General features: G+C 43.2%; 2 protein-coding genes across 4 annotated transcripts in view; one reads left to right on the top strand and one right to left on the bottom strand.

Moving 5' to 3' along the window:
- The window catches only part of parga (poly (ADP-ribose) glycohydrolase a), a 138,243-nt gene extending 134,606 nt beyond the window's left edge, over positions 1-3,637 (bottom strand). For both annotated transcript variants that reach the window (XM_069885430.1, XM_069885431.1), the window contains exon 1: positions 3,299-3,637. In XM_069885430.1, the coding sequence (XP_069741531.1) occupies positions 3,299-3,608 (310 nt within the window). In that variant the 5' untranslated portion in view covers positions 3,609-3,637. The remainder of the gene's footprint in view (positions 1-3,298) is intronic.
- Positions 3,638-5,378: 1,741 nt separating this feature from the next.
- rps24 (ribosomal protein S24) lies at positions 5,379-14,697 on the top strand. 2 transcript variants are annotated; one of them, XM_069885428.1, is made up of 7 exons: positions 5,379-5,430; positions 7,529-7,594; positions 9,844-10,053; positions 10,390-10,500; positions 12,178-12,197; positions 14,371-14,404; positions 14,625-14,697. In XM_069885428.1, the coding sequence occupies exons 1-5, from the start codon at positions 5,428-5,430 to the stop codon at positions 12,181-12,183; spliced, it is 396 nt and encodes a 131-aa protein (XP_069741529.1). In that variant the 5' UTR covers positions 5,379-5,427; the 3' UTR covers positions 12,184-12,197; positions 14,371-14,404; positions 14,625-14,697. The 2 variants fall into 2 exon arrangements, with proteins under 2 accessions (XP_069741529.1, XP_069741530.1); XM_069885429.1 differs by lacking the exon at positions 12,178-12,197.
- Positions 14,698-14,948: the final 251 nt, after the last annotated feature.

Here is a 14,948-nt window from a genome sequence, read left to right as displayed (position 1 = left end):
CCTCACATCGAGTTGCCGACAGCCTGCTGCCTGTGTGTTCTTAGCTGCAGAACTCCCCACTGGTCCACTGTCCCCATGCATCATCTCCTCTGCCTCTCCTTCTCAATTGGGTGGGGGGGGGTCTCCTCCTTTTCTGGTGCCCCACCTCAATCCTCTGCTTCCCCGGAGTCTGCTACCTCTCATTAGAATTTCTTAAAGGGTTCCTTCCATATATAGACATTTCCCCTGACAAAATACATGGCTGAAGACCAAATTGTACAACAAATAGATTTCAAGGAGAAAATGACTCCAAGATAAGCAGACAAATTCAGTCTATTCTACATCATTCAGGGTTCTCAGCAATAATATCAACAGGTAAGCATGACCCATACTCATTCAAGGAAAACTGTTTTGCACTTAGAATCCAAACAAAACAGGAAAACACATCTTTTTAGTGACAACTTTACCCAGATGTTGCTTTGTTTTTCCACTAAATCGGAGCATGGCACACACACACACAAACCCCTAAAAATCCATTAAGAAAAGTAGTAAAGTTAAGAGTACAATTTCTCACACGTTGAATATCATGGTGTGTGGCTGATAACTTCATCTTTAAAAGAGGAAAAACTGACCCATGTTGGAAAAAGTACAACATGGACAAATCTGGTTAAAACAAGAGATTAAAATAACTATGAGGGGATTATGCCTGTCCACCCAAGGTGGTAGTTGTTCAGGATTACCTAAAAATGGGCTGGGAACTTGATTTAAATTCATAACTGAAAGGAAGATCAGTATTGAAGCCATTTATCTACAACCTATAAACCCTGCCTGGACTGGGGCCGCCGCCTCCAACTCTCTGCCCGGATCGGGGCCGGAAAAACTCTGCATGCCAAACTGCATGAGTTTTTCAAGCTTTGTTGGGACCAAGAAAAACTGCCTCAGGATCTTCGTGATGCCAGCATCATCACCCTGTACAAAAACAAAGGCGAGAAATCAGACTGCTCAAACTACAGGGGAATCACGTTGCTCTCCATTGCAGGCAAAATCTTCGTTAGGATTCTACTAAATAGAATAATACCTAGTGTCGCCGAGAATATTCTCCCAGAATCACAGTGCGGCTTTCGCGCAAACAGAGGAACTACTGACATGGTCTTTGCCCTCAGACAGCTCCAAGAAAAGTGCAGAGAACAAAACAAAGGACTCTACATCACCTTTGTTGACCTCACCAAAGCCTTCGACACCGTGAGCAGGAAAGGGCTTTGGCAAATACTAGAGCGCATCGGATGTCCCCCAAAGTTCCTCAACATGATTATCCAACTGCATGAAAACCAACAAGGTCGGGTCAGATACAGCAACGAGCTCTCTGAACCCTTCTCCATTAACAATGGCGTGAAGCAAGGCTGTGTTCTCGCACCAACCCTCTTTTCAATCTTCTTCAGCATGATGCTGAACCAAGCCATGGAAGACCCCAACAATGAAGACGCTGTTTACATCCGGTACCGCACGGATGGCAGTCTCTTCAATCTGAGGCGCCTGCAAGCTCACACCAAGACACAAGAGAAACTTGTCCGTGAACTACTCTTTGCAGACGATGCCGCTTTAGTTGCCCATTCAGAGCCAGCTCTTCAGCGCTTGACGTCCTGCTTTGCGGAAACTGCCAAAATGTTTGGCCTGGAAGTCAGCCTGAAGAAAACTGAGGTCCTCCATCAGCCAGCTCCCCACCATGACTACCAGCCCCCCCACATCTCCATTGGGCACACAAAACTCAAAACGGTCAACCAGTTTACCTATCTCGGCTGCACCATTTCATCAGATGCAAGGATCGACAATGAGATAGACAACAGACTCGCCAAGGCAAATAGCGCCTTTGGAAGACTACACAAAAGAGTCTGGAAAAACAACCAACTGAAAAACCTCACAAAGATAAGCGTATACAGAGCCGTTGTCATACCCACACTCCTGTTCGGCTCCGAATCATGGGTCCTCTACCGGCACCACCTACGGCTCCTAGAACGCTTCCACCAGCGTTGTCTCCGCTCCATCCTCAACATCCATTGGAGCGCTTTCATCCCTAACGTCGAAGTACTCGAGATGGCAGAGGTCGACAGCATCGAGTCCACGCTGCTGAAGATCCAGCTGCGCTGGATGGGTCACGTCTCCAGAATGGAGGACCATCGCCTTCCCAAGATCGTGTTATATGGCGAGCTCTCCACTGGCCACCGTGACAGAGGTGCACCAAAGAAAAGGTACAAGGACTGCCTAAAGAAATCTCTTGGTGCCTGCCACATTGACCACTGCCAGTGGGCTGATAACGCCTCAAACCGTGCATCTTGGCGCCTCACAGTTAGGCGGGCAGCAACCTCCTTTGAAGAAGACCGCAGAGCCCACCTCACTGACAAAAGGCAAAGAAGGAAAAACCCAACACCCAACCCCAACCAACCAATTTTCCCCTGCAACCGCTGCAACCGTGTCTGCCTGTCCCACATCGGACTTGTCAGCCACAAACGAGCCTGCAGCTTACGTGGACTCTTTACCCCCTCCATAAATCTTTGTCCGCGAAGCCAAGCCAAAGAGAATAAACCCTGCCACGTGGGGTAAAAATGAAAGTCTGCAGACACCGTGTTGGAGAAACTCAGCTGGTCCTGAAAATAGCAAAGATAAGGATACATTATCATCAAGCTTGAGCACTTCACCAAGGTGTGAGCAAAATGTAGGTAAGTGCCTGAATAAAATGGTGAAGGGGTGGGGCAGGGGGAGGAGCAGTCCTACGAATAGGGAGGGCTTTGTGAACATAGAGGGAGGGGATGGCAAGCTGGAGGTAAGAAGACAACTATCTGGTTGGAGAGGGCGAAGACAGAAAATTATACAAAATGTAGGCACAAAAACCCTGCCATGTTGCACAGGAATAAAGCAGCCAAATCTGTTTCATTTCATGCAAATACTCAGCAGCGAACACTGTCCTTGTTTCATTAAATTTATCTGAACCATAATCTTCTGCACTGCCTGAATATTACTTGCAACAACTGCGACTGCACGAAATTTGCACTGTGATGCAAAACAATGAATTTTGTGACTTGTTCATGACAATAAATTGATTCTGCATGGCTTGTCAATGCTGCCTCGTTGCATGGTACTAGCCCCTTGCAATTATGGGGATATAACTTGAAGGAAATACTGGTGTTGGGTATATGACACAGCAAAGTGCATCAGGCATGGAAATAATGAAAGGATAAATGATGTTGCATGGTTTGAGCAACGTGCTGGATGGAGATACCCTACAGCTGTGTGCACCAAGGCAGGGCACTGCCTGGTTACAGACCTTGGCTGCGGCCTGCCACGCCAGAGCGGCTCTCCTCCGACCGGGCCCCGCTGGGAGAGGAGAGCCACTGCGGCCTGAACCTTTTCCTCGCCGGCGCCGCACTCATAGCAGTTTTGGTCGGCAGGTGAGACGGGCGGAGGGTTTCCCCCCGCCCCGCCACCAAGTCCCCGGGCCCGGACAGGGGCCGCCTGCAGCGAACCCTCCTGTCACGACCGACCCGCTGAAAATGGCGGGGCCAAGTGAGGGGACGGCGGCCTCCACCCCGGGCAAAGTCTCGCGATCGGTGGGCGCGGGGCCCGCGGCTGGACATTTCGACGGCCGGCGGCGAGACCGAGGTAAATTCACCGGCCGGAGCTGCCTTCACTCGCCGGCATTCCTGGTCGCCAATCCCATTTTACCTGTCGCGTCCGCCTCGCGGCGCCTTCCTCCAGCGCTGTAGTTTCCCAGCGGCAAGGCGGAGCCGAGAATCAATAGCGAAATCCCGCGTCGCGGACTACAACACCCGGCATGCCTTGCCCGCCTGGCTGTACGACGAGACTGACAGCTGAATGCACCAATGAGCGGAGAGGATATGTTTTACTTCACGATTAGGGTGGGATGCAACAAAGTTGCAGACACTCCAGCTGTTCAAAGGCTGAGTTGTACCGGGTGGGTTCGATCCTTGATGAAGGGCTCAGGCCCGAAATATTGGTTATGTATCTTTATATTTGCTATATAAATTATTCTGCTTGATGCTAAGGTTCTCTAGCATTGTGTTTTTTTTTCAACTACTCTGTCTGCAGACTTTCAGATTTATTCTCAGAGTGCATACATGACATCAGGTACAACCCTGAGATTCCTTTTTTCCTGCAGGATTACTACAAATTGGTAGTGCAAAAAATAAACTGTACATAGTTCAAACATGTAAACAGATAAATAACTGTAAACAGATCACTGGGCAATACAGAGAGAACAAAAAGAAAATCAATAAAGTGCTCAAGTCCTTAAATGAATCTCTGATTGAGTTTGTTGTTGAGGAATCTGATGGTGGAGCTGTTCTGAACCTGGTGTGATGGCAGTGGATCTTTGATGATTGCTGCTACTCTCCGATGGCAGCTTTCCCTGTGGATGTTCTCAAAAGTGGAGAGGGTTTTTCCTTTGATGTCCTGGGCTCTGTCCACTACTTTTTGGAGGGCTTTACACTCAGGGATATTAGTGTCCCCATACCAGACTGTGATACAGCTGGTTAACAATTCATTTCATGCAGTTGACATTATCTGGTGGAGCAGTTAAGATGATTTGTCTTGATGTGGAAACATTTGTTGTCTCTCACAGGTGTTACTTGACCTACTGAGTTCCTTCAGCATATTGCATTTAGTGCCATATTTGTCTGACTTGGCCTGTTTGTGGCTCTTAGGCAGAAGCAGCGTCATAACCCTCAACTTTCAGAGGACTTTGCAAAACACCACTCCCCCCTCCCCTCCCCATTCACGTACTTTAAGAAAATTCAGCCTATTTGTTAATCTGGGCTAAGTTACATTTTATAACAGAATATCTTGATTAAAGATCACTCAATTGAAATGCATACTCAAGTAGAGATAAAGCAGTGGTTCTCAACCTTTTTCTTTCCACTCACATACCACTTTAAGTATTCCCTATGCCATCAGTGCTCTGCGATTGGTAAGGGATTGCTTAAGGTGGATTTTGAGTGGGTCGGGAAGGATGAGAACCACTGTTCTATAGTCACACTGCAGCTGGCAGGCTTTATTTTATCAACTACAATTAAGTTTGTTTTTAATTTATTTTAAAACTATGTAACAAAACAGAACAGAAGTCTGTTCCTACAATATATGTTTGTTTTTTAAAAAAAGATGAAAATAGATCAGCACAACTTTAAAAAAAAACTAATTTGCAGACTTTCTTGAAATAAAAAAACCCACAGTAAATGCTGGAGAAAATGGATGCTGGAAATGCTGTGAATTACTTTTTGTTTCACTCGTATTTCAACCCCCCATAAATCAACATTGAAGATTGAGAAAAGTTTCCAAGCAGGCAGTCGCGTGGCCCACCCCAGAAGGCCGAGCGCATTTGATTGACAGGCGCGGGGTCCTTCTTCCTTTCCCAAGTTCAGGACAGAAGCGGTGGCAGAGATGGTGAGTGCGAGCCGGCTGATCCGAGCCAAATCTCCGCCATCCGTCGGCAGGTCGACCCGCTGCGGTGTCGGGCGGCGAGTCTGGACGCTGTCGAGTCGGGTGGTCGGTGTATTTTACCGCCCGCCGCGCCTCGGCTTATCTGCCCAAGCGTGGGAGCGCCGGCCTTGGACGGGAGGCCGTGCCTGGGACTCGGGCTGGCGGCCACCCCCGGGGACCAGGTTGCTGCAGGCCGGGGCACACACTCGGGGTTCAGCCTGGCACTGGGAATGACAGTTGGGCGTGCATGCTCTTAAAACTTTGCACTGTCCACCCTCTGAATGGGCGAACTTCACTTATTTTGGGACACCGTTCGTGCTCAGTTTGTCTAACTTTTATATAGTTAAGAAGTAAAACACGAAAGTCTGCAGAAACACAAAGCTGGAGAAACTCAGCAGGTCAAACAGTGTCCTTTACATAGCAAAGATAAAGATGCATAACCAACGCTTTGGGCTTGACCCCTGCATCAAGGTGCATCTTAAGAGCAGCAGGGGTTACAGATGGGGAGCGGTGAGAAAGAATCCCACAGAATTCCCTTTGGAGAGCAGAGGAGAACTTCTTAAGGGTAGGCATACCTTGAAGAGATTTTGCAGAGTTTTACTTTTGCAGTAGACAGAAGTAAAACGTGAAAGTCTGTAGGCACTGTGGTTGAAGTAAAAACTCAGCCAATTAAACAGCGAACTTTATACAGCAAAAGTGAAGATGCATAACCAATGCCCTTCATCAAGGTATGAGCAAAATACAGACAGGCACCTTAAGGAAACTCAGCAGGTCGAACGGTGTTCTTTATATAGCAAAAATAAAGATACATAATCAGTGTTTTGGGTTTCAAAGAAATATGAGCAAAATGTAGACAGGTGCTTGTGCTTTGTATTGTATTTTTTTATACAAAGTTTGGCAAAACAAAAATTGGTGATAATTACTAAAACCCAAAGACTCCTACTGGTGATCTTGATGAATTTTGTTGCATTGACTTTGACAACTTGGAATGTGTGTGTTCTATTTTGAAGAGTGGCAAAGGAACTTGCACGGATATTTCAACAGAAAATGTAGGTATTTGAGGAAAGGTGATCATTTTGTTGTGTTGTGGTAAAACTGATATGGTTGTTCAGCCAGAAATATGGGATTTATTGATGCTATTGCAAATATCCACTTTAATATCTGCTTCTACCACCTCCCCAGATGACACATTTCATGCCCCTCTTGTACAATGCTAATACTGTTCAATGTCAGCAAAAGCATATGTGGTTTTTACACAGCCGCTTCACAATGGGCAATTTTCAAAAAATGACTGAGCAACTCATTTCTGTTCCAAGATTTTTCCTGCTGCAGCACTAGACATTTTTGGGGATGGCCTGCAGTGAAAATTGATCTGCAGGCCATCCACAAAAATGGGCTAATGAATGTGATGTACACGATGATGTCACTGATGATGTTGATGCAGTGACGCTGTACGTTGCATGCAGGGTCTCTGTCTTGACCAACGTCCAGCCTTTGAAATCACCGCGACTCGGTTATTTTAGTGTAAACGTCCTACCTGTTTGAATGGCCACTCTGGAGGGTAAGTGTGAAAATTATTGACAGGAATCACGACAGCTATGTAAAAATCATAACACAGTACAACTGTGTGCGGTAGTAGGCAGGGAGGAGGGTTTGGAGTTATCTTCGGGAACTCCAGTGTGCTGAAGAGGGGAGGGAGGGGAATGCCACTGAGCCCGAGGTCCTGCTCCTTCCTGGGAGGCCTCTCTCCTTGATGACACTGGGACAAGGGATTCTTCCACTACTTGTGGCTGGGAGATAGTGACATGCAGTTTGAGAGGGAGTATTGGAGAGAAAATTCAATAGGGGATGGTAATGGAAAGAGAGAGGGAAGGAAGATACCTGAAATGAGGACAATTATCGTTCTAATTTCATGTTGGGTGAGTTTTTTTTCAACCTGCGAGGTCAGTTGTACTGTAGTCCCTGGTGCGTAATTTTGCTTTCAGGAAATTGTTCACTTTTATATCTTGCAGTTTATCAATAAGTAGGTGTGCTCTAAATATTTGTTTCTTTGGTTTCATAGAATGACACTGTGACCATCAGAACAAGGAAGTTCATGACAAACCGCTTGCTCCAACGCAAACAAATGGTGAGTAAAGATGTTTTGTCTTTCCCTTCAATATGTTTATTTGCAGGAACATGTGAAGGTTTGCGATAATTTTTCTTGGAGTACTCATCAATTCTACAGGTGCCTAACCTTTTATCTGGAATTCCAAAAACCAGCACTTTTTTTTGGTGGATGACATCTGCTCATCAAAGATGGTGTTTGGCACTAAACGTGAACCAACACAATCCTGGCTCAACTCCTTTATCCTGTCACGTTCAGCTGCTTTATAAGCGCCTCTGAATCACCTATAGTGACGTCCATCCCACATCATGGCGCTTTCCGTCAGCTCAGTGGCAGCTCAATGGCTGTCATTGCTACCCATAATCCCCCACAAAGCTGAAACCGCTGTGCCAGCACAGTGGTGCTGAGAGGGGAGCTGTTCCACTCGTGCTTTTACAGCGGGGGGAGGGGGGGAGAGACGACAGCGCGACTTGGTTGGGCAAGGGAGAGAGATAACAGCACGACTCGGTCGGGTGAGTTGCAGTGCAACTGGGGTGAAGGGGAGAGAAACGGCAGCATGCCTTGGGCAGTCGAGGGCGGAGAGAGGCAGCAGGGCGACTCAGGAGGGGGGGTTGGGGGTGGAGATGGCAGTGCAACTCAGGCAGTCTTGAACGGAAATCAAAATTTGATTCTGAAATCTGAAAGATTCCAAACAACAGCAGGTGTCTGGTCCTGATGATCCCAGATAAAAGGTTAGGCACCTGTATTCATGTTCTTAATGGCGAATTTATTGAATCTGTGATATCCGATTGCTCTAGTTGGCTTGCTCTTTTACAAAAAGAAGTCCTATTTTGCCCTGAGGGTATTTGAATTTCCAAAGCATGGATGAAATGGGCAGCACAAATGCAGCAATGCTAATTTCTTGGTTGTTTCAAATGTTGCTGTTTGAAATTTCTCTTTTTTTAAAGACACACAATTCAGTGAAATAAGCAAATAAATTATTTCATGTTGGGTAATTATACTGTCAATAAATACACACATTACAGGCCCTTTGACCCACAATGTTGTGCTGAATTGTGTAAATCTTGATCAATCTAACCCTCGCGTCCATCACAGTCCATGACACACACCCATTTTTTCTACCTAAGAGTCCTTTAAATAATCGCTTTTGATTCAGCCTTCACTACCACCCTCAGCAATGTGTTCCAGCACTTTTTAAAAGCAAACCACCTCTGACGTCTCAACTGGGCTTAATCAGGTACCCTGTAGTGTTGACTTACCACTCTGTGAAAAAGATGGTGGCTGTCCACTTTATGTCCCTCATAATCTTGTACACCTCTGCTCTTCTGCATTGGACCTGGAGAATCCTGTCCTATAGATAATTGGCAAATGTTTTAAATGCACCAAATAATAATGCTAACAGATTTTTATCAGGAATTCGGATGAATAATTAGATTTTTTGAACACAGCTACATTGTTTTAGTGCACTGTTAACTCAACTATGCATGAGTTGAAGTGTGGTCTCCTCATGTTTTTTGAACTAGAATTTTGAACCAAGTTTTGGAGAAACCCTGCACAGAAATGCCCACCAAGTCCACAAGGCACATCAAGTATCGATTTTTATGCTTTACCTATCCTTATCCATTTAATTTTCCCATCGGTCTCTACCACCCTTCCTCCACCTACGCACTATGGCCAGTTTTCAGCGGCCAGATAACCAATCAGCCAGCATATTCCTGAGATGTCATAGGAAAGGGAGAAAGTGCAAATTCTGCATGGTACCAGTGATTAGAATTAAACCTGGGTCTGGAGAAGTGAGGCTGCTGGTGTTGGAATCAAGCTCGAAACAGAATTGTCTTTTGCGCAAATGAGAATTTCAGTTTGAAATACTGTTGCATTCATGTTACTAAGGAAGAACAAATTCTTTTTAGACTAAATATAATAGCAAGAAGTATTCATGTTACCAGGATAATACAAATGTTTTTATAAACTAAATATCACTGCAGGACTAACGATTGTGTCTATAGTTGTGAAAATTTTATTTGTGTTTTCGCTGATCTTTATTCTGCAAAATAATATTGGGGAGTGGGAATGCCATCCATTGTCTCCCTTTGACTGGCTCAGAAATAAAGAGCTGTATCTGACTTATTTTGAGGTAATTTTCTGTAGGTTCTGAATAGTTCTCGACGTGGCACCCGGCACCTCTGGGCTAAAGCATTTAATTTTATGTTCTGCGAAGTTATAGTGTAAATTTTAATTCTGAATTTGCCCAAATTTTCGCGTTGATGCAGGTTGTCGATGTCCTCCATCCTGGAAAACCCACGGTTCCCAAAACAGAAATCAGAGAAAAGTTGGCAAAGATGTACAAAACAATGCCAGATGTTGTGTTTGTTTTTGGGTTCAGGACACAGTTTGGCGGTGGCAAAACAACAGGATTTGCCATGGTCTACGATTCCCTGGACTACGCAAAGAAGAATGAACCAAAACACAGGCTAGCAAGGGTGAGAAGACGAACTGTGTACTTCCATGCGATGTTAGGAATACTTATTTTCCCATAATTTCTTTTCAGTATTTTTTGTTGGTTTCATCAAATAAAAAATGTTGCATCGGTACATAACAATAAAGTAAAATATTAACAAATCTTATGTAGTAATAAAAATAATATTGAAACCTGCATTACCTTGAAAAGAAGCAAAAATAAACCACTATACAAATTATCGATCCCCTTCCTTTGGAGCTTACTGACTTAACACGCAGTCCACTACTAATAATAAAAAATAAGGTAAACAATGGGTCAACCCTATAATTTCATTGATCTGCGTCCACCTGTATTTCAGCATGGTTTATTGGAGAGGAAAAAAGTTTCTAGGAAACAGCGAAAGGAGCGAAAGAACAGAATGAAGAAAGTTCGTGGTACAGCAAAAGCCAACGTTGGTGCTGGCAAGAAGGTACAAAAGCTGTTGTTGGCAAAGAAAACACAATTCTTTTGCATTCTGTGTCATAAACTATATTCTTTATTTAACTTCCAACATCTATTCGGCTGCTCCTCCCCCTCAACTTAGCCTGGACTCCTCGCTCCCCTTGCCGTCTCCGTCCTTCCCTCAAACAACACTCCCTAAAACCTGGTTCCCTGATTGAGTTGTTCACCTGTCCTGATGTTATTGAGTCTACATATCAAATTTTGTTTTGATTTGTTTTTGTGGTCTTGTGTGATGCTTAATTTTAAAGGAATTGTTAGGGAAAGTTTTTAACTACGTTACATCCATCTGAGAACTTTGCTTCATTTTTGTCTTTTTTTTGTTCTTGTTTATTATCATTTTCTCTCTGGACCACAGAAGGTAATACTCTTTGCATGCAGTGGCCCTATGTGTTCTCATTAATCACTGTAGACTTTCTGCAGTTAAATAGAATCTCTAATACTAATGAGTGTTTTAATTGATATAGCATGATGCAATGTGAACATTTATCCCACTGACTCAACTTCAAAAGGTAGCATGAGTTTGACAAGGGCCCACAAATTACCAAATAATATGTCTAATAGCTGTGTGTTTTTTTTTGGACCAATTTATTTGGGTCATATTTGTTGGGGGGGGGGTTGATTTTTACATGGGTCATACTTTTGACTGCGGTAAACACCTGCATCGTTCAAGGTGTTTGGAGCTCAGATGGCCAGCACGAAGTGGTAAGTCTGTGTTTGGGGCATCAGGAGTTCAGATGGGTGGGCGGCCTGCTGGAGCCTAGTAGAGAAGAGGTCAGTAGTCGGGCCATCAGTCCTCTGGTGGGTTTGCGGCTGGGGTCCGTGGTGAGAGTGTTGGGAACTCTGTGGGTGGGTGGTGAGAAAAATGGGGGGGGGGATTGACTTTAACATGGGTCATGTGGAAAATGTACAATTTTTGGGCCAAAAGGTTGGGGGGGGTCGACTATTACGCAAGTATTTTCTGTGATAGTCTTTATGTTGAAGTATAAGGTTAAGTGAGTCTCCAGCTGCTGGAGAAACTCATCCGGTCATGAATTATCAATGGGAAGAAAAGGGACTCAACGTTTTGAGCCTGAGCCCGTTGTCAGGAGTGTTTTTTGTGCTGCACTGGAGGTATTATGCTGCAGATTAGTGGGGTGGGGGTGTCTGCTCAGCTCGATTGCAAACCTCCAAAGCAACCGTTAAACTCTGGTCTCGTGCACCCAATCAGCTTTTCAGTTTCAGGCAAGTCCACTGGCAAGTTATGGGTTCACCATTTTATTTGGAGTCCAAACATTTTTTGAGTTGAAGGTGCCAATTCTCTTTCCTTCTGGATAGGGGTATTGATTATTGTGTGCTTTTGTGTGTAGAAGGCATGTCATTTTTTAAAATGTCCTTAGAAAGGCTTGTCGGTGTTTTTGGCACCTTTCTGGAAATAGCTGCTCGAGACGAGACATTCCTCTTGTAATATGCCTTGCTAATTCTTTTCGCTCGTCAAAGAATTTGGCAGCAAGCCAGTAGATAGAGGTCTCTCCTGGTTCAAAGTGTGATGTTCTTAACAGTTTGCCAACATCTATTTTTTTTTTTAAGATGTCTGATTTGTTCCTTTTTATCAGTCAGTAACATTGTTTTGCCTCTCTTTCCTGCTCTTATGGAATATGTCCACCAGAAATGAAGCATCAGTGGCAGGTATTGGAGTCTATCCAATGTGTGATGATACGCACTGCACCTGACTTTGATTTGTCTCAGGCACTGCTTAAATGTTCCCTTGCTTAAAATCTTGCATGTTTCACGTGGGTTTGGCGTTGGTTCTTGATCAAAGCCGAATCATTTTTTAATGCAGCTTTCTATCAGATGAAGCCTTAAATGCTATTGACAAGCGCTAAGTCATGTGCAGAAAGGTCTACTTTTAGTTTCACTATTCTGTTGGAAGAAAGTGCCATGGTTTCTCTGCTCTTTGAAATTATGAAAATAGTTCTACATAGATGTATTTATTGTCCAAAGGTCTTCTTTGGCTTGGCTTCGTGGATGAAGATTTATAGAGGGGTAAATGTCCACGTCAAAATATCATGCCAATGACCTGTTAAGATTTGAGGTAGTGAAAATATTTTTAGCAATGCCAATGAGATGCTAGAAATGTAAATAATGCCACATTCAGTCCAATGCTCTGGCATAATTTTAACCAATGGTTCCAGTACATTGAAATTGAACCTAAGGTGAATTGGAATTTTTATTCTTTTGAAATTTTCACTTGGAGCTAGAAAATAGCATTACATTACCATATATGGCATCATATAGGATGTTCCTTGAAACGAAAATTTCAAGTTGGGTCATCCTATGCACCAGGTCTAAAATCCGAACTTTGATGGCGAAGTCTCAATACCGCTGCCATCTTCCCACTGGCTCAGACGCAATCTTGCACGTGCCCTGTTAGTTATCAGTTAAACCTCAGAGCTCACCCACGGGGTCCGCCCCCATCCCAACTGCTGTAGGATCTGTACAGGCTTTAAATGGCTTATTTTAAAACATGCAAATAAAAATAAAATCTTTACGTAGTAATTTGTTATTAAAATATTCTGATTTGCTTTTAACTGCATTCACTGGTCGGCTGCGACTGCCATACCTTGGGGTAGTTTATCCAAAGTGTATCATGAGTAACCCAACAGGATAAAGAGGAGATTAAAGGCATCTCAAGATTCATGTGTTGAGCTCATTTCTATTGATCCATTCCTATTATGTACAAAAAGACTATCCTAGGTTAAGGTTATATTAAATGGGGAAAAGGCAGTCCTACTTGTTTTAAATGGTCAGCCATGTAGTGAAATGATAGTTGATCCTTACTTCAGTTAACAGTAAAATGGAGTACAGTTTTAAGTCTGCAATCTTCAAATTAAGAGCATTGTTTCAAGTGCATTTTAACTTATGCTGTGAAATTGCATTCAAGGCTTTAAATCTTTTTCTCTCTTTAATGTTGTAAATTGATTTCTTTTTTGAATGCTTGGTGGCTAATTTAAGCATGTCTTTTTCTCATTATTTGTTTGTCCCTACAAAATTTTGAATGGCAGTATTTCTCATACTGGTTTAAATTGCTGGTTGTATGGTATAGTACATGAGAATTGTAATGTCCAGAATCAAGTTCGTGAATTTGCTTCTCTTTGTTTGTTTGTTTTTGTGTTTAGGCGACTTCCCCGTTATGAAGGGTTTGCATTCCTAGAAAACTGTCCCAGTGGCAATTTTCTATCATGCAAAAATCCTGTTTCCCATTGAATCTCATGAGTGAGGATGAATCTGATGGGATGTTTGTATCTCGCATTAATTGTAATACCACAGCTGCTGTCTTGAAGCAGGGAGCAACTGGAGAGGTTGCCTTGTCAGTTTCCAAAGCAGTTTGTTTAGTAGCTCAGATTGAAGTCTTGGAGCAAAAAAAAAGGACTGATGGCTGGATGGTGATGTGTGCAGACAGATCACAAATCATCTATCAGTTTCCAGCTTCAGTTTAGCCTTGTAACTGGCCATGAGGATAAATAATAGGCAAAACCTGCGAGTGGACTGGGAGAAAGAAAATGAACCAACTGCACAAAAAATACAATCTGCATTGGAAACAAAAAGTAAAACGAGACATAATTGGTTCATTTCAAGTTTAATTTTTTTCCTGCCCATAAATTGCTCAAGAGTGAAATGTATTCTTGTCTCTGATTGGATTTGTGAATGCTATAAGGACAGATTTGGGTAACCAGAATGGTTGTAACGCTGGGGTCGCCTATAGCATTAATTGGAGAAGCATTTTCTTCAATAAATGATTGGAGATTGAAATATTGCTTTTACAAATTTGGGTAACTTTGATATATTTTGTTTCCTACAGTAATGTGACAATAGTTGTGAAGTACCGTTGCCATGTGAGTATTTGACTCTGAATTTACTGATCCTAGATCATTTTTTGAGATGATGTAACATTATTATTCTATAAATGCAGTTCAGTTGCCTTGTGTTTCAGAAATTTATGACAAAATTACAAAATTGTTTTTAAAAATACTTTCCTTGAGCTAGCAGTCCTCAAATGTTTCAAAAATACTGATGTACATGATGCAAATTTTAATTTATTTTTTCCACCAACAGGCAGAGTTAACCATGGACTGCCATCTTGAATTGTTTGTCCTCGTGCTCAAATAAATGCTGTAAAAAGTGGAAAGTTGTCTTCTCTTGGTTATATTGTTCTGGTGTTTTCACATGTACAGTATGGGTTTGAGATGTTGAGGCTGTACATTAAAAAAAATTAACTCTTGATTAAAGGGCATTATTTTCAAAAGATTTGTTCTCGCCAGAACACACAGTGCAGCAGTAATAACATTCGGGAGTGGAGGTTTATTGTGAGGTGGTACTTTACGATGAGCAGTTGGTGTACCAGCAACATAGCTGTTTGGACCTTATTACCTTGGACTA

Source organism: Narcine bancroftii, chromosome 6 (assembly GCF_036971445.1).
Source record: "Narcine bancroftii isolate sNarBan1 chromosome 6, sNarBan1.hap1, whole genome shotgun sequence".
NCBI classification, from domain to species: domain Eukaryota; kingdom Metazoa; phylum Chordata; class Chondrichthyes; order Torpediniformes; family Narcinidae; genus Narcine; species Narcine bancroftii.
This window is presented reverse-complemented; position numbering and strand designations above follow the sequence as displayed.